The 27,411-nt window shown below is 41.6% G+C and overlaps 1 protein-coding gene across 2 annotated transcripts; it reads right to left on the bottom strand.

The window, feature by feature from the left end:
- Positions 1-26,615, bottom strand: ANXA13 (annexin A13). 2 transcript variants are annotated; one of them, XM_032999675.2, is made up of 12 exons: positions 26,558-26,572; positions 24,804-24,878; positions 12,851-12,929; positions 9,871-9,965; positions 8,006-8,176; positions 6,710-6,743; positions 6,549-6,628; positions 4,807-4,875; positions 4,497-4,598; positions 2,495-2,570; positions 1,551-1,663; positions 217-336 (listed from the first exon to the last, which is right to left on the bottom strand). In XM_032999675.2, the coding sequence occupies exons 1-12, from the start codon at positions 26,570-26,572 to the stop codon at positions 217-219; spliced, it is 1,029 nt and encodes a 342-aa protein (XP_032855566.2). The 2 variants fall into 2 exon arrangements, with proteins under 2 accessions (XP_032855567.2, XP_032855566.2); XM_032999676.2 differs by lacking the exon at positions 24,804-24,878 and having other exon boundaries at positions 1-336; positions 26,558-26,615.
- Between the last annotated feature and the right edge of the window lie 796 nt (positions 26,616-27,411).

Genomic DNA, 27,411 nt, shown 5'->3' with positions numbered 1-27,411 from the left:
TTAGTTTTTTTAACATGTCTTTATTGCTTAAGGACATTTGGCGAGATAGCCATAACATAAACCTCACATCCATCATTACTTGGCAACGCATTTCCCAGCTGGAAAGAAAATAAATTGGATTTTTTTCTTTGTGCTAATGCCACATTTTTTGGATGCTATTTTGGAAGCTAATCAAGAGGTGGCTTCTCAGCATGCCTATTCATTGTTGATGGATTTTTAGTGCAAAAGAGCCAGCAGCAACTTTCTGAAGTCCCCAGAGGTATCAGATCGGACAGCTTCAGCTAATGACTCCTTGTACATTTGCTGGAACTTCTCCTTTATTGCTGGCAGGTCGCTCTGAGGAGACAACAAGAGCCTCTTTAGAAGAGTGGGATGTGCTTTAAGTAATATGCCCTGCTCCTATCAGGACCCCTGGGGTCTGATCCAAGGCCCACCGCACTGGGTGGAAGAGAGGAGAAAGCAGGTCTAAAAATTTTGGAGGACTTTCAGCATAACATTCGGATTTGAGGTAAGCCCTTGTCAGATGGTGTGGTGAGGGGACACTAACTGCAAAGAGGGGTATGGGCCTGTGTGGAGAGCCATGCCGGGGCAGCTGGGGGCATCTGTGCCCGGCACTCAGTGGTGCTGTGTGGGCACAGCCTTGGTACTGGAAAACTCTCACAGGTCGCTGTGAGCTCCTGAGGCCACCCCATGGTGGCAAGCAGGGAAAGAGGCACTGCCAGGAGTGTGGCTAAAAGAGAGTTTTGTTCCACCCACAGAAGTAATTTTCTGGTTACTACACTGAGGGACTGGGGGAGGGCGAGAATTAAACATCTCATCTTGAGCTTTCCTGTGAAAAGGCACCCATGGCATGTATCTGATCCTTATCACTGCAGGTTTTATATGTTATTATGATTGGACCATGTCTTAACAGAGACTACCCTGGAGCCTAATTTCTCACGCTGCTGATCATTGAGAAATAGGCTCTCCTCCTCCCTGTGAACAACTCCTTTTCTATGTCAAGACTGAAAGAGCCCTGGGGTTACAACCTACACAGCTTACAAGGAAGGAAGACTTAAAGACTGTGTTTAAGATCTCAAGTGTCTTATCCAGTTTTGTGCTTTTTAAAATGACAATTATCTCCTTTGGTTCTTTATTTTAGTTCCCTCCTCCCCATCTGTTTTTCCCAGCTGGAATCAGAGAGAAATGGCAACATATGTTTATAAGCAATTCTCAATTTGGGAACTGCTGCTTTATCATTACTTAACTAGGAATTTACTTTTACACATTCTACTGGGGATAGACCTCCTCATGGGTTAGTTTTAACCAGGTACAGCTGACTCTACCTGAAACTGCGTGCATGCTTTCTGGTTTAGTTCTTCTGAAAATAGAAGTAGATGCAATATCAAAATTAGAGTTGCCTGGGTACAAAAGCAGAGTGTGACCACTGATGTCATTGGGCTGAAATGGGTTGACTGAGCACATGATCTGCTAGGACTCACTCCATACCCTCTACATTTGTATTTCTCCCAGAGCTGATGTGAGGTATTACAGGTCGCAGGGTACCCTACCTCTGACCTGGTCACAAGGATGCGAATCAAGGTCTCTTCATCAGTCCCACCTCCTTTCATTGACTTGTGCAGAAGTGTAGCGAAGTAACCTGGGCAGTCTTTGGCACAGCTGACTAGAGAAAACAGTAAGAGGCTTCATTATACTTGTATATTTACACTTTGTGATACATCTTCAAGGAGAAGGAAATAAATAAGGAAGCAATAAAGGAAGTTCTCTAGGGTTTATGATCAGATATATGAGCTGGTAGGATTCTGTGACTGTTCCCCTATCAGTATGTAAGGAGAAGTCTTGGCGTCTGAACGGAGATGTACATTTCTCCACGGGGAAAGCGTGTTACACAGTGCAATAATCAGCACTGAGTGCTCTGCCATTCCCCAGGGAAAATGAAATGAATGAGAATGAGCGTTTGCCCCTCTGGACTTCCTCTTGTCCATCTATTCTTGGGGTAGCTGCTCACTTCGCAGCTCACAGGCGCAAGATTTGGGAGAGCCCAGATCCAGATGGATAATAGCAATACCAGTAAGCTAACCAGAGCCGGAGCACAGGCTTAAATACCAGTCACCGTCACCCTCAGTGTTAAATTTCTGTGCAGAACCCTGTACATTTTAGTGGTGGCTGGCTAGCACACTTCTGATGATGCCCAGACATCTGCCAGAAGTTATCAACTGCCATGGTCTCAGGGGCAGACTGGAGGTGGCCACCCTGTGTTAGAAGGCAAATAATTTAGCTGCGTGGAGAGCAGCTGTGTCTAGCAAGTTTTATTTCTAAAACCCGTGGGTCCAAATCACTACTGAAAATTGTCTCTTCTTTTCCTGGCAGATATCTCAGCTCAATTTAGGGCTATCTTGATGGCTGTTGCCAGGCTGTAAATAGACCCCAGACAACCAATGTCTGATGGAAAGAATTAGAACAGAAAGGTTTGACGCTTTTTTTTTTTTTTTACCAATAGTGAGATAAGCCTTCTCCAGGTCTCCAGACGTTTCACTTCTAATGGATTCTTCTATGTCCTTCCCACACACCTGCAAGGACAGCAAAAAGGAGCCATAAGAGCTGCTGTCTGTGCACATCATTCCACTGCCATAAAATCAGCATCAGATTTAGAATCCAATGGCAAAATCCCAATTGAGATCCTTTAGAGCCTTTACAAAGGAGTAATTCTAGGGCAAACGAAGTTCTCCTCTGATGTAAGTGCTCACAGATCCACTGGCACCAAGAGAAGAAGGTCTATGAACCCAGGTAAGGCACAATGGTTGAGATGGATGACCTACATCAAGCAGTCACACATATTTGAGGGCTTCTAGGACAAAGGAGCTGCATCTTCTTCTTGAGTGACCCCTAGTCAGAAAAAACTGTTCGAGCTTCCTCTAACCCCTCTATCAAAGGCTCTGGATGGCTCCCACACAAATAAGATAATTTTTGGAGCTTTACCAGCTCTGTGAAGTTTTGTTACTTATTGTCTTTGGCTTACCAGGGAAAGTTTACAAGCACTGCAGTTGTTCCTGAGTTTCTGTATTATTGTGTAGAAAAGGGGAAAAACAGACTGCCACTTCAAAACAGAGCTTATCCTGACTTTTGTGAACATCATGAACCTCAAAGGCTTCTACTTGTCTCTGTTTTGCCTATCAGGATGGCTCTGCCTGGTTCTAGACTTTAGTGGATTTTTAGGTCAGATCTGGGAGACCATGCATACAAGGCAGCAAGGGGTATCTTCTGAGGATTTAGGCTTAAGTTCTGCAAACCCTCAGCCTGGTTTAATCTTGCCCTATTTATCTTTCCAACTGCAGAGGACTAATGCTTGCATGGCTCTAATCTTGGCCCACTTCTATTTCAAATACAGCCAGGCAGGATGTGGTGGATCGGTTTGGGCAACCTGATCTGCTTGGCTTTAGGAATCAAAAAGCCAAGGTAGCTCAGCTATTGGAGCATTTAACTGTCCCCTCAGGGTTTGGGCCACTCCAAGGGAGAGAGTATCAGTCAGTGACTAGGTTTGTTCTCCTGCCAGCAAGAAACCAAAACTTGGATTAAGCTGCAAACATTTTTCCAACTACGGGTTCCTTATTATGCTGACACAGAAATATTGCCCTGATTTAAGTTTTTTTCATCTTCAGTGCGTAGGCTTAGAGTTTTCTGATGAACTCAGAGTCATCCTATGGAAGTTCAGGACTGTGAGCCAGAGGCTGGAGGAGGGACCCTCTCCTGAGAATAAACATCACTGCTGAGCTTCCACCTCACTGACAGAAGGACCCTGGATCTCCCATTGCTTTGATTTGCTCAGGTCATTTTCAGGCAAGAGGTCTCAGTGGAAGTCAGCTCCAGGCCTAGGCATGAGTAAAATATCCCTGGTGGGAGACATGGGGACAAGTAGAAGAAGACAGCTGGGACCCTGCTTCCTACTTGGCCTTATGTTTGGAGACAGAAGAGCGTGCAGTGAAGTACCTGCACAGGCTGTCTGTCCCATGTGGGCAGAGAGGAAGAGGCTGGAGATGTGCCTCTGCCCAGCCAATATGAGCATGTGAAGCAGGAGGATCAGGAGGAGAGACCCAGCCAGGCTCTGCTTTGGAGAAGGAGAAGGAAAGACCAGAAAAGCAAAACCCTATTCAGGGCAGGAGTTTGTGAACCTGTTCCTTTGCTGATCCTCCTGCAGGAATGGGGACACCCACCATCATGCAGCTGTGTGAAGGAAACAACATTACAGTGTTATTTGGTTGGATGTTGTGTAGATTATGAAGGGGAACAGGTTCTTCACCAGCAGAAGATACAGCTTTTATCCCCTATTTCCATAAGATCAGGATCCAGTTGTATAAAAATGTTTTCCAAGATTCTTAAAGCATTCAAGAAGTTTTAAAATGGCAAAGAAAGCATTGCCTGCTCTACAAGTCATTGTAGGGTCTGAAAAGTACATGTCAGGCCCTGTACAACCCACATTGCAAAAGAGAGTAACTCACCTTTTCATAGGCTTGAAAAGTAGCTCTCAGCTGACTGTAGCTTCTTTTTGCTAAGACCACATTGAAAGCCAGCTCCTCTGTTCCCCAGCGGCCTTCTCCTGCCTTAAAATTACATGTCAGTTTTTTGAAACACTTGTTTATTCACAGTAGAGACAAAAAGTCAGGCAGAACCTTTGATCCACCAGCCTGTGCCCCCCTTGCTCGTCTCCTTACATTGCCATCACCCCTGTGCTTGGTGCCTTTAGTCATCCCCAAGGCAGCCCTTGCTGCACAGCAGGGCAAATGGGGATTTTTCCACAATTGCACTTACTTTATACAGATCTGCAGCATCTTGCTCAGCAAGCTCTGCATTGACCTGCTGGCTCTCATCTCGGGTTGCCTAGAGAAAAGGACATGACCGTAAAAAACACCAGACCAAGAGCTGGTTACATTTTGTAGTGGAAGGGAAGATTGTCAGCTTGTGGCCCTGACAAATATTTTGATTATAGTTTTGCTGCCATCTGCTGACAAATGCCTAGTAATGGGGCACAGTGGGACTTAGTGGTACAGCTTTGAAAAGCCTGTTCATATTTACCGCAGCCCCTGGTTTTGTTGACGTTAGAGGTGAAGCTTGTACGGTGGGGTTTATCTCCCGGTTTTATTTGCTATGTGCTGGGACCCTAATGAGATTGGAAGTCTGATCCCTCTGGAGCAGGAAGGGACTATCAGGGGCGGGCAGCTGCACTGTATTCGACCATACCCTGTGGATGTCCCCTGCGGCAGGGTGGCCTGCTGGTCCCCATTGTCCCCAGGCTCCTTGCCATCCCATGGGTGTTCCCGCTCCCTCCCCCAGCCAGCATGTGTCTGGAGCAGAAAACAAAATCAGAGGAAAACTTGATCTGAATTTGGAGTTAGCCTTACTTTGAGGAGGGCTGGACTAGAGTAGCTCCAGAGGTACCTTCCCACCTGGCTTGTTCTTTGTTTCTGCTTTCTGCCATTTTTTGTGGCTACTTCTCCACTGGTGGGAGGTGGTTGCATGCGTGGGCAGATGCTGGGGTGGGAATGGGGCTGAGATGTGCGGGAGAGCTGCTGGGTACGTACAGCACCCTGGGCTCAAACTGCAAAGTTTCTTAGGAAAGAAGTTGGTGTATCTGCCATCCAGCTACTGCAAAAAGGTTCCCAGTACCAGCAGTGAAGTACTGATGGTTTTCATGGTGCTGGATATGCCCTGATAACTGCAAAATATTTTCCTGACTAACCTATATAATCTGAGCATTCACTAACACTGTAATTACTTGTAGGAATTATGAAGGACTAATTTAAGAAAAAAATCTATGAATAACATGTATTTGTCACTCCTGAAAATATACCCCAAGGGTTGAAGAGAGCTGTATCAATGCTTTCCAGAATGGGAATCTAACTGTGATATATTTACTGATGTGCCTGTTAGGTTTTTAAAACTTCTTGCAATTATTGAGACTTCTCATTTCTCAGGGCTGTCTGATCAGACTGTCCACCATGTTGCATCTCTAGGTGTGATAAAGACACATCTTTATGAAGATATTATTTTTTTTTCTTTATTTCATGTAGGTGGTTTAAAATAAAGTGTCTTCTAATGGAAAGCATGTTTTTTTGGTAAATGGCAAATTAACATAACAGAAATCTAGTTCTTACTCGTTCTGTATCTATCTGAACTGTAAAATCGTCAGCTGAGATTGAAATCATATTTTGCTGGTTTTGGGCAGAATTCATTGTAATGTAGCCGTGACCTTGAAGGGGTATTCTAGCCATTACCAAAACTATACTGTTGTCTTCAAAGTATCAGAATTTATAATATTACTTCTGATTATATAAATTAAAATTTTATATATTAAAAAGCTATAGATATAGAAGGCTCTTATACTGAAGAATATATTTTGCTTACTATAATCACCTCATTATTATATTATATTTCATAATTACATTATTATAAATACCAGATAATACTTATTATGATTACTCAGGGTAGACAGGATAGAGAAAAGCAAATATTTCTGTCAGGTAGCTGCATAAGAGGAAAGCCCCCAGCCTTACCTCTAGCACAGTGACTAATATCTTCTGTAGGGAGCCACTCGTGTCACTTTTAACATCAGACTCTAGATCCCTATCAAAGACTGTGGAGAAAAAAAATCTGTGAGGATTCACCCAGTGATACAGGTTTTAAATTAAGGTGTTTGAAAGACAATACTACTTACGCCGTTTGTATGCCTCCTTTATGTTTATAATTTCCTAGGCAAATAAACCAAATAAATAGATAAGGAAAAATATTTAAAAATAAAAAATAAAAATGAATTTATTTAATTAATAAATAAATACGCAACCAAAATGCCACCAAGTCAGTACTGTGCCCATGTTGCATGAGGTGTAGCAGACATGGGTGCAGGAGAAGCCCAATTCCCATTTCCTGCTCATGGTGGGACTCACTGCAGCGCCGAGACACAGCTCAAACCCAGCCCAGTTCAGGACAGCATTTCTAGGGATGCCTGCTCTGGTTTCACTTGCATTTGGGTGTGTCCTGGTTTCAGCTGGGATAGAGCTAATTTTCTTCCTAATAGCTGGTACAGTGATGTATTTTGGATTTATTATGAGAATAACGTTGGTAACACACTGATGTTTTTAATTGTTGCTAAGCAGTGTTTATACTAAGTCAAGGATTTCTCAGCTTCTCATGCCCTGCCAGGAAGAAGGCTGGGGGTGCACAAGAAGTTGAGATGGGGCACAGTCAGGACAGCTGACCCCAACTGGCCAAATGGATATTCCATACTGTATGATGTCATGCCCAGTACATAAAATGGAGGGGATTTGGCTGGAAGGGGTGGATTGCTGCCTGGGGACTTGTAGGGCATCAGTCAGCAAGTGGTGAACAATTGCATTGTGCATCACCTGTTTTGTATATTCTAATTTTTATTATTATTGTTTTATTTTATTTTATTCTATTTTGTTTTGTTTTATTTTATTTTATTTTACTTTATTTTATTTTATTCCTTTTCTGTCCTATTAAACTGTTTTTATCTCAACCCACAAGTTTTACTTTTTTTTCCAATTCTCTCCCCCCATCTCACTGGGTGGGGGGAATCAGCAAGTGGCTGCGTGGTGCTTAGTTGCCGGCTGGGTTTAAACCACAACAAGGCGTAAGCTGAAGGGCTTTTCGAAGAGGATCACATTCCAGTACCTGGCAGGAGCCACCCCTGAATGGCCAGAGCAGTGCCAAAGCTGCCTTTAACAGGAACCCAGGGATTTCCCTATCATCAGTGTTGCCTCTGTGCCATCCATGGGAGATACGAATAGGACCAAGGAAGGAATTTGAATTATATTGCTCTTAACTCCTGCAAGAGTTTCAGCCCCAGTACAGCAATGTTACCACTGCAAGCACTGACAACAGGCATTTCAGCCATGGAAGCTGGTCTGATCCCTCCTCCTCCTCCCAGGGGAATGCTTTTGGTGAGCTCTTTGCCCTGCTACCTAAGGAAGGTCACGCATGGTGTCCCAACCTTATTGTTCCGTGTGCAGAGAATCTCAATCAGCAGCGATTCATCCGTCCCAGCGCCCTTCATCGCCTTCTGAAGCTCTCGGGCCTCGTACTCGCAGGGCAGGTCCAGCAGAGCCAGCACAGCCTTTTCAAAATTCCCACTCAGGTCTCCCTTCAAGTCCTCTTCCAAATCCTGCAGGGATAGTTTGAAAGGTTAGCACAAAAGCTGAGGTGGAATTTGAGGGTTTCTTAATTTGTTTCAAGGAATTTCATGATTTCAAAGCATCTCCTGTGCCAAAAAGGGACAAAAATATAAAAAACCCTTTAAATACGTGGACTTTCTTTTTTTTTCAAAATAAATTCCCTAAAAATTTTTGTTACAGATTGAATAAAATGGTTGTCCCTTATTCAAATGCCAGCTGATATCACTCCAGTTTTGACTCTTACTTGTTTAAATAAATGCAAACTAGTGTTTTTTAACAGCTTAACAGGAGACTACTCTGAAACACAATGCAGAAACTTCCTGCTTTGAAAGAGCTGCAACAGAAGGGATCAAACTTACCAAACTTCTCTTGCAGTTTTGGTTAAAATTGACTTACTGGAAAAGGCAACAAATTTCTACAATGCGCTTTGGTGCCAAGCAATCAGCATTTTTTTCCACAAAAAAAAAAAAAAAAATATCAGTCTTCTGTGATATGATCTACTTTGTTCAAAATTTAATAAGACCCCAGAGAAGAATTAGCTAGTGTATGTACGCTGAGAAGGTTGCCCACTGATGATTTATTTGAAGCTCTATCTGCAGTTAACATTTCCTGTAGTATGGGAAGTACTTAACAAGTTCACAACAACAAACTCGAAGCCCAGCTCCAAATCTATTGTTCTTAAATACCCTCTTACCCAATCACAAGTGAACACTTGATCTATTCAAGTCCGAGGCTGACACTGATGTTGGAGCAGTTTCAACATGCACACCGTGAACTTTGCTTCCTGGAGCAGCAGGAGAGCAAAATGGTACAACTTGCAGCTCCTTCCCGAGAGATTCAGGCTGCCCAGGCAAGCGAGAAGAGTTGCTACGTGCTGATGTAACTAGGATGGCTCATGGCATTGGCTCATTTCTAATGTCTTTTTTTATTAATCTTCATTACAGAACTAGATCTATGGTATTTATGTAACCAAAATCTTTATTGTGCTTGCTGTAAGTTTTACATATAGAAGGCTTTCAGGTTCAGTGCTGCCTGTCTTATTAACATTGATTAATGAACAATCAAACCTTAAGACAATACCAATTTAATAATAAGTTCTTCAGGATTCAGATGTTTACCTAAATAATATATTGGAAGCTTTATTTTTCTTACACTCAAAATCATGAAGGCATTCTATGTTTCCTCCTCCATAAATCAAGTGCCCAGTGAGATTTCTTAGCTTTACAATGTGTATTCTACTTCATCACTGGAAGAAATCAATACTACATCTATTAAATTCAACAAAAATATAATGAGGTAAGACCAAATAGTTCCTCTGAATTTGCATCTGGTCTGAGAGGGATTCTGACTTAAAAGATCCCTTTTACATTAATTCCTTTTTCTGAATGTGCTGAAGATGAACATGAGATGAGTTTTTATTTTCAGTTATGAATTTTTTTCTAGCTCTCCTAACTTTGATAAAAATGCTCTGATCTCATTGAGGCTGATTTCAAGAAGACTCTGAGGCCTAAGATTAGAAATATGACTGGCATTTTAGGAGATAAAATGAATTGCTGAATCAGAAACTAACCAGTGTCCTCCTTAAATCCACTGAGCCCTTGATATTTGGAAAAGCAGAGGCCTGTAGGCTGTATTTCTAACAGGTATGTGGTTTATAAGAAAGATGCCATTTATTTCAAAATACCTTGTTATACAGAGCCTTGTACTTCTGTTTTATTTGTTGTCTCTGCTCTGATGTTCGACTTGACAAGACTTCAATAATTTTCTTTTCATCGGTTCCTGAAAAAGAAGTTGTGCATAGGAATTATAGTTGTGCATATAGGAATCTAATGCAGAGGAAAGAAAACAGGATCTCTAAATAGAAAAAAAAATGCTATATATATATCCCCATTGGTACCAACTTTAAGATTTCATAGAATCACAGAATCATAGAATACCAGGTTATAAGGGACCTCAGGCATCATCCGGTCCAACCTTCCTGGCAAAAGCACCGTCTAGACAAAGCGGCCCAGCAACCTGTCCAGCTGAAACTTAAAAGTGTCCAATGTTGGGGAATCCACCACTTTCTTGGGGAGATCATTCTAGTGGCTTCTTGTTCTCATTATGAAAAATTTTCCTCTTGTGTCTAATTGGAAGGTCCCCAGGAGTAACTTGTACCCATTGTCCCTTTTTTTTTCCATGTGACTCCTTGTAAGAAGGGAGTCTCCATCTTCTTTGTAGTCACCTTTTAAATACTGGAACATGATGATGAGGTCTCCCCTAAGCCTTCTCTTCTCAAGGCGGAACAAGCCCAACTCTCTCAGTCTTTCCTCATACAGAAGGCTTCACAGTCCCTTGATCATCTTTGTGGCTCTCCTCTGCACCCTTTCCAGCCTGTCCACATCTTTTTTTTTTTTTTTTTTTTTTTATAGCAGGGACCAAAACTGAACACAGTGTTCCAGGTGTGGCCTGACAAGCACTGAGTAGAGTGGGATAATGATGTCCTTGTCTCTGCTGGTGATGCCCTTGTTGATGCAACAAGTGATGTAAATGTTGATTTGTAGCATCAGATGCTTTGGAAGATATATTTAACTGTAGTCAGTTACAATGCTCAGACCATAAAATAAAAGTTCACCATCTTGTGCTGCTTATACTTTATCAGACAAATTGAATCTTCTGTTTGAGAAGGTCAGACACTGCTCCTAAAATCAGGATTATGCCAGTGCCCATAAGCTGACATACATGTTTTTGGTAGAAATGATTGCTTGAGTAGTCCCAAGGGATGAGCCACCAGATCCAGTTCATTCAACGTGTGAACGCTTGTGCCAGCACAACAGAATGAACAGCATGGGGTGAGAGGCCAAGGTACATGAGGATTTGTTTAAATCAGCTTCATTAAGCCACAACTTCAATGTACAGCCTCTACAAAATGGGTTGTGCTTTGCACTGAATGGAGTCAGGAAGAGGAGCAGGAACGAGCCTTCATGGTCTGAGTCTCTGGTGATGCTCTTTTGCTTGAGAAAATTAAGTGAGAGTGAAGTGGGAGCATGGGGTGTCCTCGTGATGGGCACCACAGCAGCAGCATCCCCCGGGAACCCACAGAGGAACTGAACATGCAGCACCCCTCCAGGAGAAAGCCCTTGGGCAGCTTTGAGCTGTAACTTATGCAATGGATGGAGGAGGCTTACTAAAGGCAATGACCTTGTTCTTGTACTTTTCTTGCCCTCAGCTATATAAACAGATGTTTGCACTAAACAAAGCTGCTGGAAGGCATTAGTTATGTTTGTGGCTAAAGGGACAGGACTGCAGCATGTTACTTGGATGACTGAAAGACACAATAGAGTAGCTGTTGCTTTAATACATGTCCTGGTGCACTTCCATCAAAGGGCCAGCAGCTTGCCTCAGGCATTATTTCTTCAAGACAAGTATTGAAATGGAGAATGTGTATTAGGAGAGACCTATGATCCTTCATGGGGCAGACACTTCCAAAATGCCCATAGCCTATGAAGGGTTTAGATGGCAGATCAAACGCATCGTGCCGTATGCCAGGTCTGCTGATGCATGCATGTTATGCTGGTGGACACTGCTCCATGCTCTCCTTGTGCTTTTCCATCTTTTGCATCCATGTACCAGGCTTTCTGTTGTGCTTCATCTCAGGCTCTTGGGAGCAGGGACTAACATGGGTTTCTGAGGAGCTATCAGTACAAAAGATAAAAATATTGGCATTCAGCAGCAGCTGATGCTTTTTCATCCCTGCATATCACCACCAGGTACATAGAGGACAAGTTTAGGGCATCTTCTCCAGTTCTTCCTGCTTAAAACTGAGGCAGAAGGCATGGTCCAATTTGAGAATGAAAAGAACTCCTATCTGACAATGTGGGGTTAAACTATCAGTAGGAGAGTCCTCTTTGGAACTGCCTTGAGGGGGCTCAGTTGATAGGACAAGAAGAGATCCTAAAATTCAGCACTTAACTAGCTAATTCTGAATGTCAGTACTATACCAGGAAGAAATGCTTGAATAAATGTTTACAGTACAAATGCCTAGAGTGAATTAGTAACTCATGTGCTGCCTGACTGTTCTTCCTCTGCTGGAAATTTTCACCTCCATGGACCTGAGGAACCCATAAACACTGCATTCCTCATTCACATCAGTGCACAGTCAGCCAGCTTAATTCAAACTACCTTAGAAGATGGTGGGAGCCAGTACTTCTGGTTAAAAATCATTGATGTGCATTGAGAACACCATATATTCCTTTCAACTGATGGAGCTGCAGTGGGCTTTGATGAACATATGAAGGTGATGATGGTTTTTACTGGCCCTTGAAGGCCTGGGAAAGGACATATAGCCATGACCTTAATCTGACCTGACTAGATGGACCCCATGACTGTCATATCAGTCTTGACAGTCTGATGTTCCTATCACAGGGAGCAAATACAATGTTTACCCCAAACCTCTGGAGCCAAGCAATTAACAAACTAGATCCTACCAGTCATTGAGGAACAAGCTCCCTTCCCATTTATCTTAATCATATAAAATTTCATGGGTGTGCATGTTCTTCGAGTCAGTGACAGGAAGCATAAAGATTACCTGAAACTGGTTGGAACAGTTGTTTTGCCCTAAGTTTATGTATATGCTCTTTATGATATTGAATTGCCTTTTCTATAAAAACCATGAGCTTTCTTACCTGCTCCTTTGCAGGCGCTATGTAATTTCCTGGCATCTCGGTCTGCATCAAAACCATGCTGATGGCGTTTATTGGTTGACTAGGAAAACAGAGGCACAACAGATACATGAGAAACAATTTTGCATGAGTTTCTCTGAATGACAACAGTTTGGGCCAGGTTATTGCTTATCTTTGTTCACATTATCTAGACCATGAAGCTTTGCTGAAATATATCACTAGGCCTCCTAGAATGGATCCACAAACAGCTGACACCACATGACACACAGTACTGATCCTATACATCTTTGTTCTGCCAGTTCAAGCTTATTCAAATAATTTAAAGGTAATAACTTCATATTAGGCATCTTCATGCAAGATCAAATATTATTTGTTTGTACCACTTTAACAATAGCTCAATATAAATGCCTTATTAGATGCGTACAGAACCAGGCCCTGCCTCTGTAGTACATTTGCAAGTACTAGGAGCTTGCAATCCCAATCAGCTGAATAAAAGCTGGTCCTGCAAACCTTTCTTGCATTGATGCATTCATGCAAACAAGATAATAGGAGATATATAACGTGATAAAGCTGGTGTTTTTTTTTATTTTGACAAACCAGTACATGTGGTTACCTTGAGCTAAATCTGTCGGGGATAATAACTCAAAGTCCACAGCTGCAGTAGCAGTTTACAGCCTGACATATCAATGTAAACAAAAAACCATGTCTGTTCCTACTAATCTGACAATCTTTGTGAATCACAAGGCCTGAAATGCTGGTACACCCTCTATTCTGCTGTTTCTCAGTCAAGGGTAGAACTACCTGAGACCTGAAGTTCAGCAAAGGGTTTCAACCCCTGTAATATCATGAATCAGACCTTTGAAATGCCTAATGATGGAAAACAGGTCCTAGGCTCCTGAATCAAGTAGAACTATATGTACACCATGGACTCAGGGGGTCTAAGTGGGCGCTGTAAGTGCTTTGGCATTTCCATTCAAATAGCAACACGTGGATCAGGCTACTTGATTAGGGCTGCCAGGAATTGGTACCACCACTGTAAATTAAGGTTTATGATACCTCAGGGCATGGCACTCTGCTCTCCACTAAATTAAGGGTTATGACACCCCAGGGCGTGTCAGTTTGCTTTTAAGCCCTTCTGAAAATGCCACCAGCCTACTGAAGAGTAGAAGAGGCTAAATGGCTGATTAACCTCCTGTCTTTGGGGAGATGATTCCTGAAAGACATTAGGCACAAGAATCATTCTGCTCATGGGCTAAAGAGAATTTAGCCATATAGCTGTGGGCTATGCTGGGCCACATACCCGTCTGGGCAGAGAACAACCTGTTTTATTTACAAGTATAGATATACCCTGGAAGTCTGCTCTGGATTCTTCAAAAGTTTCATGCTGCAATCTACTAGGTGGAAGAGCTACAGCCCTGGATAAAGGAGTCCTCTGTCAAAAGATAAAGGGTCTTTTCTCAAGGAGAAAACCCAAATCCAGTCCCTACACTGTTTTACCAGTACACCTTTGTGATAAAGACCATTTAGGTACCAGGCTTTTCTAATGCAGTTAGCATCTAGGATACAACTTACTGCTAATGGTAGCTGCTGTAGTGCAGCCATCTCACTGGAATGGAAAGTTATTTTTAAAACAAGAGCAATTAGTAAGGCACAATAACAATGCAATAATTTCTCTTGGTCTCTACAGCACAAAGTCACACTTTCATTGCCACATCGTTATCACAACTGTTGCTTGTAAACGTGTATCCTACTGTATGCTCTGACACACACACAGGCTTCTCTAAACCCTTCAGATAAGATGGAAATAGATGCATATAAGTAACTAATATTTCCTAGTGTGAAATTTTATTTAATGGTCTTCAGATTTCTCAGGAATTTTGACAAAAAGGAAAGGAAAAACCACAAAGTTAGGAAATAGATGCACTGATCACTGCCTTTATCCAAAATGAATTGCATTCACATTTTTCTATTATGATAGGGTGTGTGTGCTTCTCCTTTGGTGGAATCCCGTACAAAAGATATCTTTTTGCACAACATGCTTGAAAATTAAGAGCTCTAATTTCTTTCTTCTTTTTGGATTGCTACACCCTCATTTTCATTCTTTTGAGAATAAAATTCACCTTTGTTTTCTGTAATACCAAAACAAACAACAACAGCTAACCAGACTCAGTGGGTGATGCATTTGGGGGAACAGAATAATGGGACCCCACAATACAACAGAAGTTTATTCTGGATATAAAGTCCCAGCATGCAAATGCTGCATGCACAATGGGCCTCTTGGCTGGAGAATCATACAGGAATGGTGTTGACACAGGGCGCACGGTCCAGCCACTCCTCAGCATGTGGTGGATTCAATGAACATCACGGTGCAGCATTCAGGAGGATGCTCTGCTGCCTGTTCAATTGAGTGTGCCCCACTGACAGCAGTGTGTGGTGCCAGTATGGTTTTCCCCTCTCCATAATAACAAGTTTAACATGCAAATTGTTTTTAAACACTTCAGTCCACACTTCAATATAGGATTGGTAGTATTGTCAGAGTTACCACTATGTTGGGCAATGTGCTACTAATTACTTACTGCATCTGCATCATGCACCCTGGAGCAACCCCAAAGGGCACTGTGAGCTGGAGAGACAGTATCCCTACCTCTTCCCTGTGCCATGGGGAAAGCTGTTTGTAGGAGCAGAGTACAATATCTGAACAGATATCATTGGTTTTGCTCTATAGCATTAGTATGCTTTTCAGATGATGTTCATGCCACTCATATGGCTGATCCTGCTGTCTGTGTTAGGCAGCCAATACTGAAGTTATTCTAGAGTAGTTTGCAAAGCATTTCTTTGTGCAGGTAAGAACCAGAGAAGCAGAGGAAAAATCAGCAAAAAAAGGTACAATTCTGGAGAACAGAATACAGAGAAAAGTGCTAACATATCAAATGCATAATTTGACTACTCTGTAGTATCCAAGTACTGTTCTAATTTACAAACCCCCAAATTCACTGCAACAATATGAGTTGAGAACTGTTGCTCTGCATTCACTTCCTCCTGACCTGGGACAGAAGATGCACTGGTGAGAAGTGAGAGGAAAAAGGCTTCACCTGGCATTCTCTCCCACTTGACAGTCATTTGTCCTGGACAAAAACACCTACACAAACACAGGCAAGGAGCTGTACTTTGCTCTACCTTACTCACCAGCAGTGCTGGGCTGTGGGTATCGCCGCTAATTATGCTAATGCTGCTGCCTCCGCAGCTCCCACTGCCCCAACTCTATCACAGATGCACCCGGTCCTGGTAATGCCATTACAGGACTTTGGGAGAGAGGTTTGCTCTCTTATGCCTTGATGGGTGGTCAGTTACGCTCAGGTTTTAGCGAGTCCCTAACTCCTAGGTACAACTTGCCGCTGTAGCTGTTGTGTTTGTGTGTAGCACAATTGCAACAGGCAGGAAAATGGTAGCACCAGCGACTGAAATAACATTGTGGATTTATGAGGACTCATAAAGAAACATTTCTTTTCAAGGGGAAAATCATGCAGAAGGGAAGGAAGGCCTGTTCCTTAATGATGTTCAGGACATGTTTGTTTTAAAGCACTAGAGGAATCTATTGAGTCAGCTATGCTACAGCCCCCATCTTCAAATAAATCACTGTAAAACATAAAATTATGTGCCTGGGGGATATAACGCTTACAGTACTGTGTGTAACACTAGCATCAGCTTTATAGATAGGAAATCTGATAATCTCTGGGTAAGCGACTGATAAAGCCAACTCCTGAGTCACCTGGAAAGCCCTGGTTAAAAGTCACTACCTGCTGGGTCCCAGCCTTCATCTTGCCCACTGATGTAGCCTTCCCATACAGGAGAGGGAGGCGTTTCAGAACTGTACTGCCTCCCACCCTGTGTTTGGACAGGTGCATTTGTCCTGCAAGGGATAAATGGCAAAAGAAATTGATGTTTAATATTGCTAACTGGTAGGCACTTTTAAAATATGGTCAGAATCACTTTAATATAGGATCTTAGAATAGATTTGAGTAGTTAATGACGTACAAGTGTTATAGCAATTTTGGTGATAGCAGGATGTGGAGTCTGAAATATCAGGTGGACAGATTGCATATAAATTTTGCAGCTGGACATAGGATGTAAGGGAACTTGCTTTCAGAAGCTGGTTCACCTACTCAGTTACTTAATTTTCTTCTACTTTTTTTTTTTCTCCAATACTTCTATATCGATTAGTGTAACCAGAGTTCTGGTGGTAAGAAATCCTCTTTTCACTTCCAGCCTAGCTGTATTCACAGCCTGTGTCCACTTGTTTTTTTTTGCCAACACTGTTCCTTAGCTTGAACAGTTTTTGCCTCACTCAAGCATATTTTAGACAGCAATCATTTTCCCTTGCAAATTTGCGTGGAATTGCCACAGATTTATTTTTATTAAACTGGATAGATATAACTGATCTAAAACTAACACTTCTACCATGTTGTAAAACACACCAAGTAGTTTTTCCTACTGCAAATTACATTTAACTTTAAGGAGATAAAAAATGAGTTTACAGTTGAAGATGGTCTGTAACGCTTAGAGAAGCATTTGGAGACTGTTCTTTGATATTTCAGATTGTGGAGCCCTTATCTTGCACAAATAAACAGTTTAAGGAAAAGGTCAGCAAAACCAAGAAAGATATGTGGGGGGGAAATAAGGGCGCTGGTGGATTCAAGGCATCAGTAGTTAGAATTGGTGGGACATTGCAATACATTGCAGACATTTCTGAAAACAAAATCTAGTATTTTCCTACAAGCTTGCAGTAGATACAAAGTGTTCATGTATCAGTAGACAGGAATAGAAGAAACATTACCATGAGTATTCCAGGTAGCTTCTTGCATTGCAAAAGAGAGACAATGTCCCCTACCTGAAAATAGCTGATAATACAGCTGAGCAATCACACCTACTTTTCCATTTCCATCATCACAAGCAGATGCCACAACCATGCTCAGAACAGAGGTTTATGGAAGAGTACTGTCAAAACAATAGAAAGAGAGCTGCTCGGGATGCTGCTGACAGCACTCACCCACTGCAGCTCTAACACAGATCGATGCTGATAATGTACATGGATAAATGTAGACATAGACCCTTAGAAGCAAATCGCTAGAAGAGCCAGCAGGAATGTGGCTGCTGATCGGAGCAGTTGAGATGCAGGTCTAACAGCTATGGGCAGAGGTCTAAAAAGGGCTGGATTGATCCAGGGATGTTGAGTGCCAAGCCAAGTCTTCATTTTTGACAAGTCCATTTTATGTGCTTTATTTAGTGGATGTCTAATTTCAAGCTTTTCTTTGGTTGCTGTTCTAATTTTCCTTTGGCTTAACAGAAATAAAAATTAAATCTCAAAATGGCAGCACCTAGAAAGGGCAGACTGACCCTGCCATGCTCTTTACAGCACTGACTCCTGCACAAGAGTGGGGACTGGAATAAAATTTAGGGCAGTATTCAGTTGTGTATATGTAGGCATCTGTGTCATTAGAGATGCCCCAAGGTAAGCTGCCTGCTGTCTCAGTAATGAGTGGTCTCCTGCAGGACCTGCATCTGTCAACCCAGTGAGGATGTCTCACATACCCGAGGGCATCACCAATGGTTACTGGAGGTTGGCAACAGAATCATGCCACATCTATAGTTTTCTTATCCTTCACATATATTTAATGATGTTCACAAAAATACATTGGAGAAAACCAAGGTTTTCAAAAGAATGACATAAACCAGTTCCATATGCAACAATCTGAACTTTCCTTTCTACCAAGCAGATGAGCACCGGAAACTTCTTTGCCTGGTTTCCAACGGATTTGCATCTCCTGTCTGGCTTATTTTGGTGCCTCTACTGCCTACTACAGCTGAAGCAATTCATGTGATGGACACAGGCATAATTGCCCATCACTATATGAATTCTCACACCACTGTGTGCTGTCTTATAAAGGCTGAGCTCATGTCTCAGTCTTTTGTTCAGGGGATTTCTAATACAGTCTCTCTTCTCAGGATTTTCAAGAAACGCAACAGGCACCTACCTTTGAGACTAACACCCTGCTGATAATCTAAAAATTGACCAGTGGGTTCGAATATTTTTAGCTAGGGTAACAGATACATACATACTGCAGTGTCATGCATCCTGTTTCTTCAGGAAGCCAAGCCCCAAACAATCCATTTGGTGCTATACCAAAGGTGAGCACAGGAATGCCAGAAAAAGACAAGCCAAAACAATGGAAAACCCATCACAGATTGGAAACTGCAGAACCTGTTGAAATTTCTCAGTACTCACTGTGCACAGCCACTGAGTTACCAGTTCAAAGGCCTTCGGGAAGCCTCATCTCCAACTAATGAACCAGTTCTCCTCCAGCTCAGCACTGCTAGAGCTGTCAGGACTGGTTTGAGCAGCCCTGATCTTGGCAATGGATAAGTGACCTGATGCCTCGAGATGCCTTCCAATTCTACAATTTTCTGTATTCCTCTTTTGTGTGTAGAGTAAAATTTATTTTCTCCGTCTACCAATAAATGTATCAAACCATCTAGTCACCCTGTTAGCATAATAAACAGGACTGGGATGTTCATCTCATCAGTTAAATTGTATCTAATATACTACAATCATGGAAGACAGATTTTGGCAAATCAGAACCTACAGGATTAATTCTTTATCAACACATATACTCAAGATTAATTATTTATCCTGGCAGAAACCTTTAATGATCTATAATGCAACTAGAAAAGGTTAACTAGACTAACAGTACTGGATAGGAAAGAAGAAAAGGGCATGTTGTCTTAGATCTTGTGGTTTTAGTCTTCTAGTACATCACACATTGTCTGGATAACATCCTGTTAGGAGAACAAACTCTGAACTCCCACCCAAAGGGACAGTCTTAGTGACAGCCCAAATCTCATCACTCATTTCCAAGCATTTCCGTGTGTTGAGAATAAAACGCAAGAACAAACATGGGAGTAGGCTGCTGTATTTTGGTTCTCATCTACTTCCAAAGACAGACTGAAAACATGATGTTACATTTGTACTTCATCGGTGGTGTGATTTACTAGGACAGACATTTCCAGTCATAAATATTTTTTTTCAATACTTAATACTATCTTAGGCCCCTTTGAACTGAATCAATTTTTGGATCACAGCAGAAGGTATGAGCATAACAGGAATAGTCACCGCCTTCTACCCCTATATAAGGTGTATTATTATTTTATAATATTGTCACTTTATTTTAAACCAATGCATGCCTAATAGAAGATATATCTGCCTACTTGTGTCAGTTAAAAATGCAGTTGAGACTGGAATAACATCAAACAAGAGGATGAAAAGCCATTTCAGCCTGCCTGACAAGCAACATACCTCCTTCACACATGGCAAAGAGTCTGGAGACACGTACCCCACATCTCAGAGCTGCGGGTGGGAGAGCTCTTGGAGCTGGCAGACCGGGGATTGCCCCTCCACCTGGAGCCTCTGGCTTTGCCATGGGATGGACAAGGGCCATGGGGCAAGCTGGCAACGGAGCCCAGTAATCTGTGGCTGCTTTCTGTGGCAGCAAGGCCCTGGGACACCGGCACAGCCCCATTTCTGGCTGTGTCAGCCAGCCTGGCATGGGCTGCAAATGTTCCTGGGCAGTAAAAGGGTGACTTGCTCAGAAAGCCTCAGACCATCTATTGAAAAAAAGCAAATAAAGCCCATTTCATTTCAATGTATAGGTACTTCCATGAGAAAAAAACTTCCAAATATTAGAGCTCTTTAATATAGTGTAGAAGCAAAAGAAACAAAGAGCAATTACTGGTAGGCAAAGTTGGGTCTTACCTAACTGGGAAAGGATGTTCAGAGGTGAGGATATCTGGTCATTAGTGGATGGTGGGTTCACCATTTCCTATCATCCTTGCATCAAAGGAAGATGTTCTGCAAGCTCTTCTCCAGTGAAATTCAAATAATTGTGCTCAATTATTCAGGTAGGAATTTATGTGAAATGTAAAGGCTTTTCACACAGGTCAGAGTAGGTGCGTGCTTACACTTAAAACCAAACAGAAGTGAACAGCTGCAGCGTGTTGGCAGTGGGGCAGTATTAGCAAGCACCAAGGTTTGTGCTATGGTAATAAAAAGGTGGGTTTGACAAGCACCTTTTTGATGTATGTCAATTGGCAAGCACTACCTTAAGGACTGCATGTGTCCTTTTGATTGCAAGGTTTCTTCCTCTGCTCTTTTGTAAAACATACCTGTCATTTTTGTTTGTCTGAGCAATTTTCTCAGTCAACCACAGTATGTAACTGGAACATTGCCATCTGCCTCCTTGACTGCTCAGAGAATGGTATCAGCATCTCTGAATGCCAGCTGCCATCTGCCAGGCAGGCTGTCACTCTCCCAAATTCTTACAGCTGTTTTAGGTCTAACAGCTGTACGACAGCAACATGCACTGTCAGCCTAGCTTGCTGATGACAGTTTATCAAGAACAAAACAACTTCTACATGAATTCTATACCGGATAATACAATATATGCAAGTCATGCAGATTAGGCTTCATTAATCAACAGCTTTTGCAATGAGTCAGCGACTCTTTCCACACTGAGAGGTGCAAATAACCTTATTTTCTACATCTGAGACTAAAACTACAGTGACAACAAGATCCTAATAAAATTAGTCACATTTACTTTTTCCTATTACAAACAAGCAGCAACAGTTAAAGTAATTGCTCTGACAGTTATTTAAACTGAAAAATTAAAGCCATCTTCCTCCTACAATGTTCCTCCTGTTTCTAAGTATCTGTTAATATATCATCTTATAATAGCTTGTGCCTATTTTTTTACCCACTAAATTTATTCATGCTCATCACCACAATAGAGAAGTCCACAATGAAGAGAAAAAATGTTTGAAGGGTGTTGTCTCATGTCTGAATTTTACATTGTCTGGTTTTAATGTGTCCAAACCCTCTTGTGGCTGGTGGAACTTCTTAATGCAGTTTACATTTAAAATCAATTAGCTACCAGAGTACCATGCAGTGGGAATGCCAAAGTTGCAAAATTGCAGCTTTTATTTCTAGAGGGCTTAATTCACCTGCACAAATACAGACACCTTTGGGATGTGCCACAGCACCTGGCACCTGTGTGGGGCTGCCAGAGGTGACACCGGGCTGCCAGAGACCTGACTCCCCCGGTGTGGCAGCTGAAGCCGAAGCAGGAAAGGATGCTAGAAACCTCCAGAGATGTCATGCCTTTGTTTAGTCATGAGTCATGCCTCACATCACTTCCTTTTAATACTTACCTTGCAAATGGAAGCCACAAAGAAGTGACAAACAAATGGCTTTATTCACTCAGGACATATCTAGAATTCCAAGTCTGGAATAATTATTAAATAAAGCCATTTGTTGTGGACTTGTCTACTTTTTTTTTATCGACCATAATGCCTGGTTGGAAAACACTTTGTATGATGGGCCATTATGGATAATGATAACTAAAATCATTGGAAACTGGCATATTCTGCCTCTTTTTCAGCTGAGATACCAAATCTCTGACTTGCATACTGATACACAGATTGATCAAGTGTTCTTATGTCTTATTAAAAATTTTACACACCTCAACTAAGACTTGTGATGATTTTGGTAAGTTAACATTGATGGAATGGAAGTAAATTCCTGTGTATGCCAGCATGAAAGCTAATATGACTTAAGTATACTTACGCAAAGCTGAAAAACATGGTCACAATCTTTGGGAACATCATGCTGACTCCTTCATGTATTCTAAACCTCAGTTATTTAAAAGGAGAACTGGAAGGATGTTGCACCCCATCGGGGAAGCCCCAAGATTACATGTCTCTCCCCTTGCTCCCTTAATTATTTTTAAAACATTCCTGTGCCAGATGCATTATCTAAACACCATCTATATATTCAGACACACAGAAGGGCTGTTGCTGTACAGACATTGCATGTTTAGTGTCTGACAAACCAACTGTGTCTACTGAACTTGGAGGTTTCTGTGTCTAACTTCTTTCCACCTCACAGGGTGGAGGAAGTCTCAAGATACTCCCAGGTCAGCTGAGTCACCCAGAGCAGCAGTAATCAGTCCATTGCTTCAGTCAATATTCACAGCTAACTATAAAGGTGGAGTAATTTTTCTGGATAGTAACAACAGAACTTGGTAGAATATACTAAATATTTTGTATATAAAGAACAGTGTTAAGAGTCCAGATATTTTGGATTTTTTAATGTTTTTGTAAAACATAATTGTTCATCATGTTTACATTATGTAAAACATAAATATAATGACCCTTTAATGCTTCAGATTATTATATTTTTTTTGCCACAAACCCATCATAAATTTTTCATGGGTAGATGCTTGTTAACACCTACCACAGCTGCACTCACAGGACAGCCTCAGACCTAAAAGGAACAGCAAATATCCTGGATAAAAGGGGACCATGGAAATGAAAAGAACCTGCCACATCCCTTCCCCAGTCTTGGTGACTGAACAAGAAGGTATTTCTGTCTTCTGCTGACTGTGGGCTTATGGCCAGGAACTGAACAAGAATCAACTGTCACTGAATATTGGTCTGCCAGGGGAAGCAAAAAATAGTAGTTGTTGAGCTCTGTGATGAGACAATAAAATCACGATGTGGTAAGTAATACTTGTACTAAGGAAACATTTCTACAAGGATAGAAATGTCCATAGGCAACACAGAGGTCCTTGTGATGTTTGTGAACTTATTCCCATCAGGACTCCTCAGGCAGATACATTCTCCAGGTTATACTTAACTTTTTTACCTTCCAGTTCTCAAACCATCTGGCCCACAACAACCTGCCACCCCCCTTCCTACATTATAGAGTCCTCCCTGGCAGAAGGTTTGGGCTGCTTTGCAATGAGAAGATGAAACTCAAGGGTGTCCCAGAGAATCTCAAAAAGTGGTTTATACTAAAAAGAAAGAACTTGCCCACCTCCCAGATGAATTCAAGTCACAAATGTCACAGAGAACAACAGAACAATGCATAAAGAGTCTTCTTGGGTTCTTGACAGGCAGAAGTTAAAAAACAAATACACAACTTCACATAAGTCAAAATCCATCAAACTTTTCAAACCATATCATAAAAACTATTGCTGCTATTCCCAAAATGTCCCCAAAGCACCTTGCTTACAGCAGAGCAGCTACCCAGATTTTCAGGTGGATTGATTCTATTTGTGGTAATTTTGAAGACAGCAGAAATACAGATAAGCTTGATACAAGACTGCAAACAGAGGAAATAATTAGAGACTTTAAATCTTTAAGGATGTGCAGTCGAAAACTTTGATTGTAGAAAAAGGGATTGGATTGAGTTTAGAGAGAAAAAAGCATGTGGAAATAGGCCGATTTGGAACTGTAATGTTGCATCAGGTGTAGCTCTTAGTCGAGAACTCAGTTTCTAAGAGAAAGGTACTCTTAGAGTTGGTTGGAAATTTTTTGTTGAAAGCATTTTTTTCCATAAAATGTGTTATTTTTTGTTCAAATTAACATGTTTTGGAAGATACTAATTTTGATGGAAGCTTCATTTTAAAATGAAACATTTCGATATAGCTAAAAAGTTCCATTTTAACATCCATGTAATGGAACCTTTTCTTTAAACAAAGCTTAGCTTTCAGTGAAAGCTTCATTTAATAATGACTTTAAAAAAAAAATCTTTAAAACATAAATCCTTTTAACCAAATAAAATACCTCATTTGATGCAGACAATTAAATTGATATTTCTCCCAGCAGAATATGGACTATTCAGAAAAATTTCACTTCTGAAATCTCAAAGCAGACAAAGTTTTGGAAAGATGCAGTACTCGACAGAATGAAACAACCCAGTTTCATCCGGGGTTTCCAGTGCCAGTCTTGACCATGAAAGAGTCGCCTTTGTGCACTGCAGTGCTCCCACAGCCACCATAAACCACAGCAACGTGTGCTGCAACACCATGGTGCCCCTTTCATCCTTCATAAAAAAAGTGCTTACTGGCTCATCTGCTGACAAACTCGTAGTCCCTATGGTTGGTTTCCGTATATCCTCTGTGAGTCTGTAAGACTTGCTCTGGAGGTTTAAAAAACAGTACATAAGACACTCGTGAACCTACAGTTGCAAAACATGAGATTAGGAGAAAGAACAAACTGCAGCTGAAAAGCTCTGTTAAGAACTGGGTATTTTCAGGCTGTTCCAGAAGTGGTTCTCTGACACAGATGCAGGCATTTCTCCAAGTTTACCTGTAATTTCCTAGGGACAAACACAGAATGATGTAATTCCCAGGCAAGCCATGGGCTGAATCACGAGATTCTCTTCCAACAAAGGCTCACATCTCTTCCCTCTGAAGCCTACAGCCCAACTCCAGCGTACCGCACCTACATCCAGGCTACCTGGAGCATGAAGCTTGTACAACTGTCTGAGATGCAGTGCTGTGATCTCTATTGCCACAGATAGACCTCAAGTGGCTTGGTTAAAGCTAAATTGAATATGCTTGCTCTACACTGCATTCAGTGCAGTGTCCAGTCAAAGGTTCTCCAGGGTCAGGACCCTCAGGAGACACTTGTCAACAATCCTACGATGTGTGCTTACACGGACGCGAGGGGCAGGACCCTTCTCGGCCGTGCTTCCTATGCAAAGACAGGCTCCTGAACTGCTCCCTTCTCTCCCCTTATGCAAGCGTGCAGGCCACAAAATGATGAGGGGATGGACCATCCACCCTTTCACAGTGAGACAAAAAGTTCCTTGGCTGGAGCTTTGCACAAATGGCATGGGCTCTCTTGTTCAGTCTGGCAAAGAAAATGTCCTGGAAATCTGGTCCAAAAGCAGCACATGCTCAACACCTCTCAAGGCCTTGCTGAATTTGAATTAAATAAAAGCCCAGGAAATTAAATAATATAAATCTTAGAGAAACTAATGTAACATTAGCCTGTATCAGCAAACAAGCTGTTTTCCATTGATACATACTGTAAAACTGCAGGTTTTCCTCATTCATGGAGAAGATGCACTGCTGAATAAAAACTGTCTTTTATCCATTAGTTTTAAAATTGGAGCTAAAACCTCCCAACTTCTTCAGCACAAGCTACTTAATTTTCAGAAGCACTTATCATTCACAACTACCACACGAACCTTTACAATTGGGCTGCTTTGAGGTTAAATATCTTTATACAGATTTAGGTATTTGTTATTAAACACCCAAATGTTAGCCAAAATTGCCTCAGTCAAACCTCATATGGTAATTTGATGTAGTAAATCCTGACACTTGGATTTTAATCAGGCCTTTCTGTGAGCACCACGCTTTGAGATTATTCTTGTCCCTACTATTCAGTGATAAACTTAGCCCAATTTTAAAGGTGTTGGCCTTTGGGACAGGAAGTTTTTCATACATCTTTAGGGAATTATTTTAGCATTCAGAATGTTCCAACACAGATTTGCTAAACTAACTAAAATTAGTTTTCCCATGACATACTATGCATAATTTCTTTTTCTCAAAATTAAAGTCCTGTCCTTTTTAACTAAGCCACAGTGAGCATTAAGACACTCAGAATTTGTGTTTTAGTAATAGTTTCATTATTCATGTACTGCAATTAAGTGACGTTACCAACTACATACAAGTTTCCTACTCACACTTAAAGATTTTGAGGTTAAATCTTCATTTGCAGCTGTATTAATATCATTTAAAGTGAAAAAGGACAAAAATAAACCCAGGAAATTGTTGAATTATTGACAATCTAAATTAAATAACTACTTACATGTGAACTGCCCATTTTTGCTTAGCCTGAGTGTGGAAGATGCAACTCTTCTGCTCTTGAAGAAAACCAGCATTCAGACAGAACAGTCAACTTTTACTAGAGCAACTAAATCCTACCCAACCCTAGGTTAATCAATAACTTCTGACATTATTTAAATTTTAGTCATTTCAAGGTGGGGCATATTCATCTTTACATGGTGGCTTTATTATCCCTACTATCTAAAATCACATCCTGTTGGGTCATGGAGCTGGCTAGTTTCTCCAAGGAAAATAAGTATTTCACTAAGCCATGAGATTATATATACTCGTTGATCAAATTGTTATTACAATGTTTTAAAACGTATACCTATGGTAGTGCCCAACACGAACTTTCTTAACATTTCAGAAGGAAGGATCCCCCCTCTGAAGAGACTATATCAGATCTTAGGGCATTTAGTGGTATTTAATATGTCATTAAGAACCCTCTGCTCTTACAAAATATTTCAAACAGAATCTCACTGCTTTTGTTAGGTTTACGTGGCAAGGCTTTAGTAGTGGGGGGGTTACAGGGGTGGCCTCTGTGAGAAGAGACAAGGGGTTGCCCCCATGCCAAACAGAGCCAAGGCCAGCTGGAAAAAGCTGAGCCCCATCACCCATGCTGGTGGTGCCTCTGTGATAATATATTTATGAAAGGCTAACACATATTGCACAGCAGCTGGGAGAGAGGAATGAGAGAAATGTGAGAGAAACACCCTTGCAGACACGCAGGTCAGTGAGGGAGGAGGGGGAGGAGGTGCTCCGGGTGCTGGAGCGGAGATTCCCCTGCAGCCTGTGGTGAAGCCCATGGTGAGGCAGGCTGTGCCTGCAGCCCGGGGA

The sequence above is a fragment of the Tyto alba genome, unplaced genomic scaffold (genome assembly GCF_018691265.1).
Source record: "Tyto alba isolate M040663 unplaced genomic scaffold, T.alba_DEE_v4.0 Super-Scaffold_9, whole genome shotgun sequence".
NCBI lineage: Eukaryota > Metazoa > Chordata > Aves > Strigiformes > Tytonidae > Tyto > Tyto alba.
Note: the sequence above shows the minus strand (reverse complement) of the source record. Positions and strands in the feature narration are given on the sequence as shown.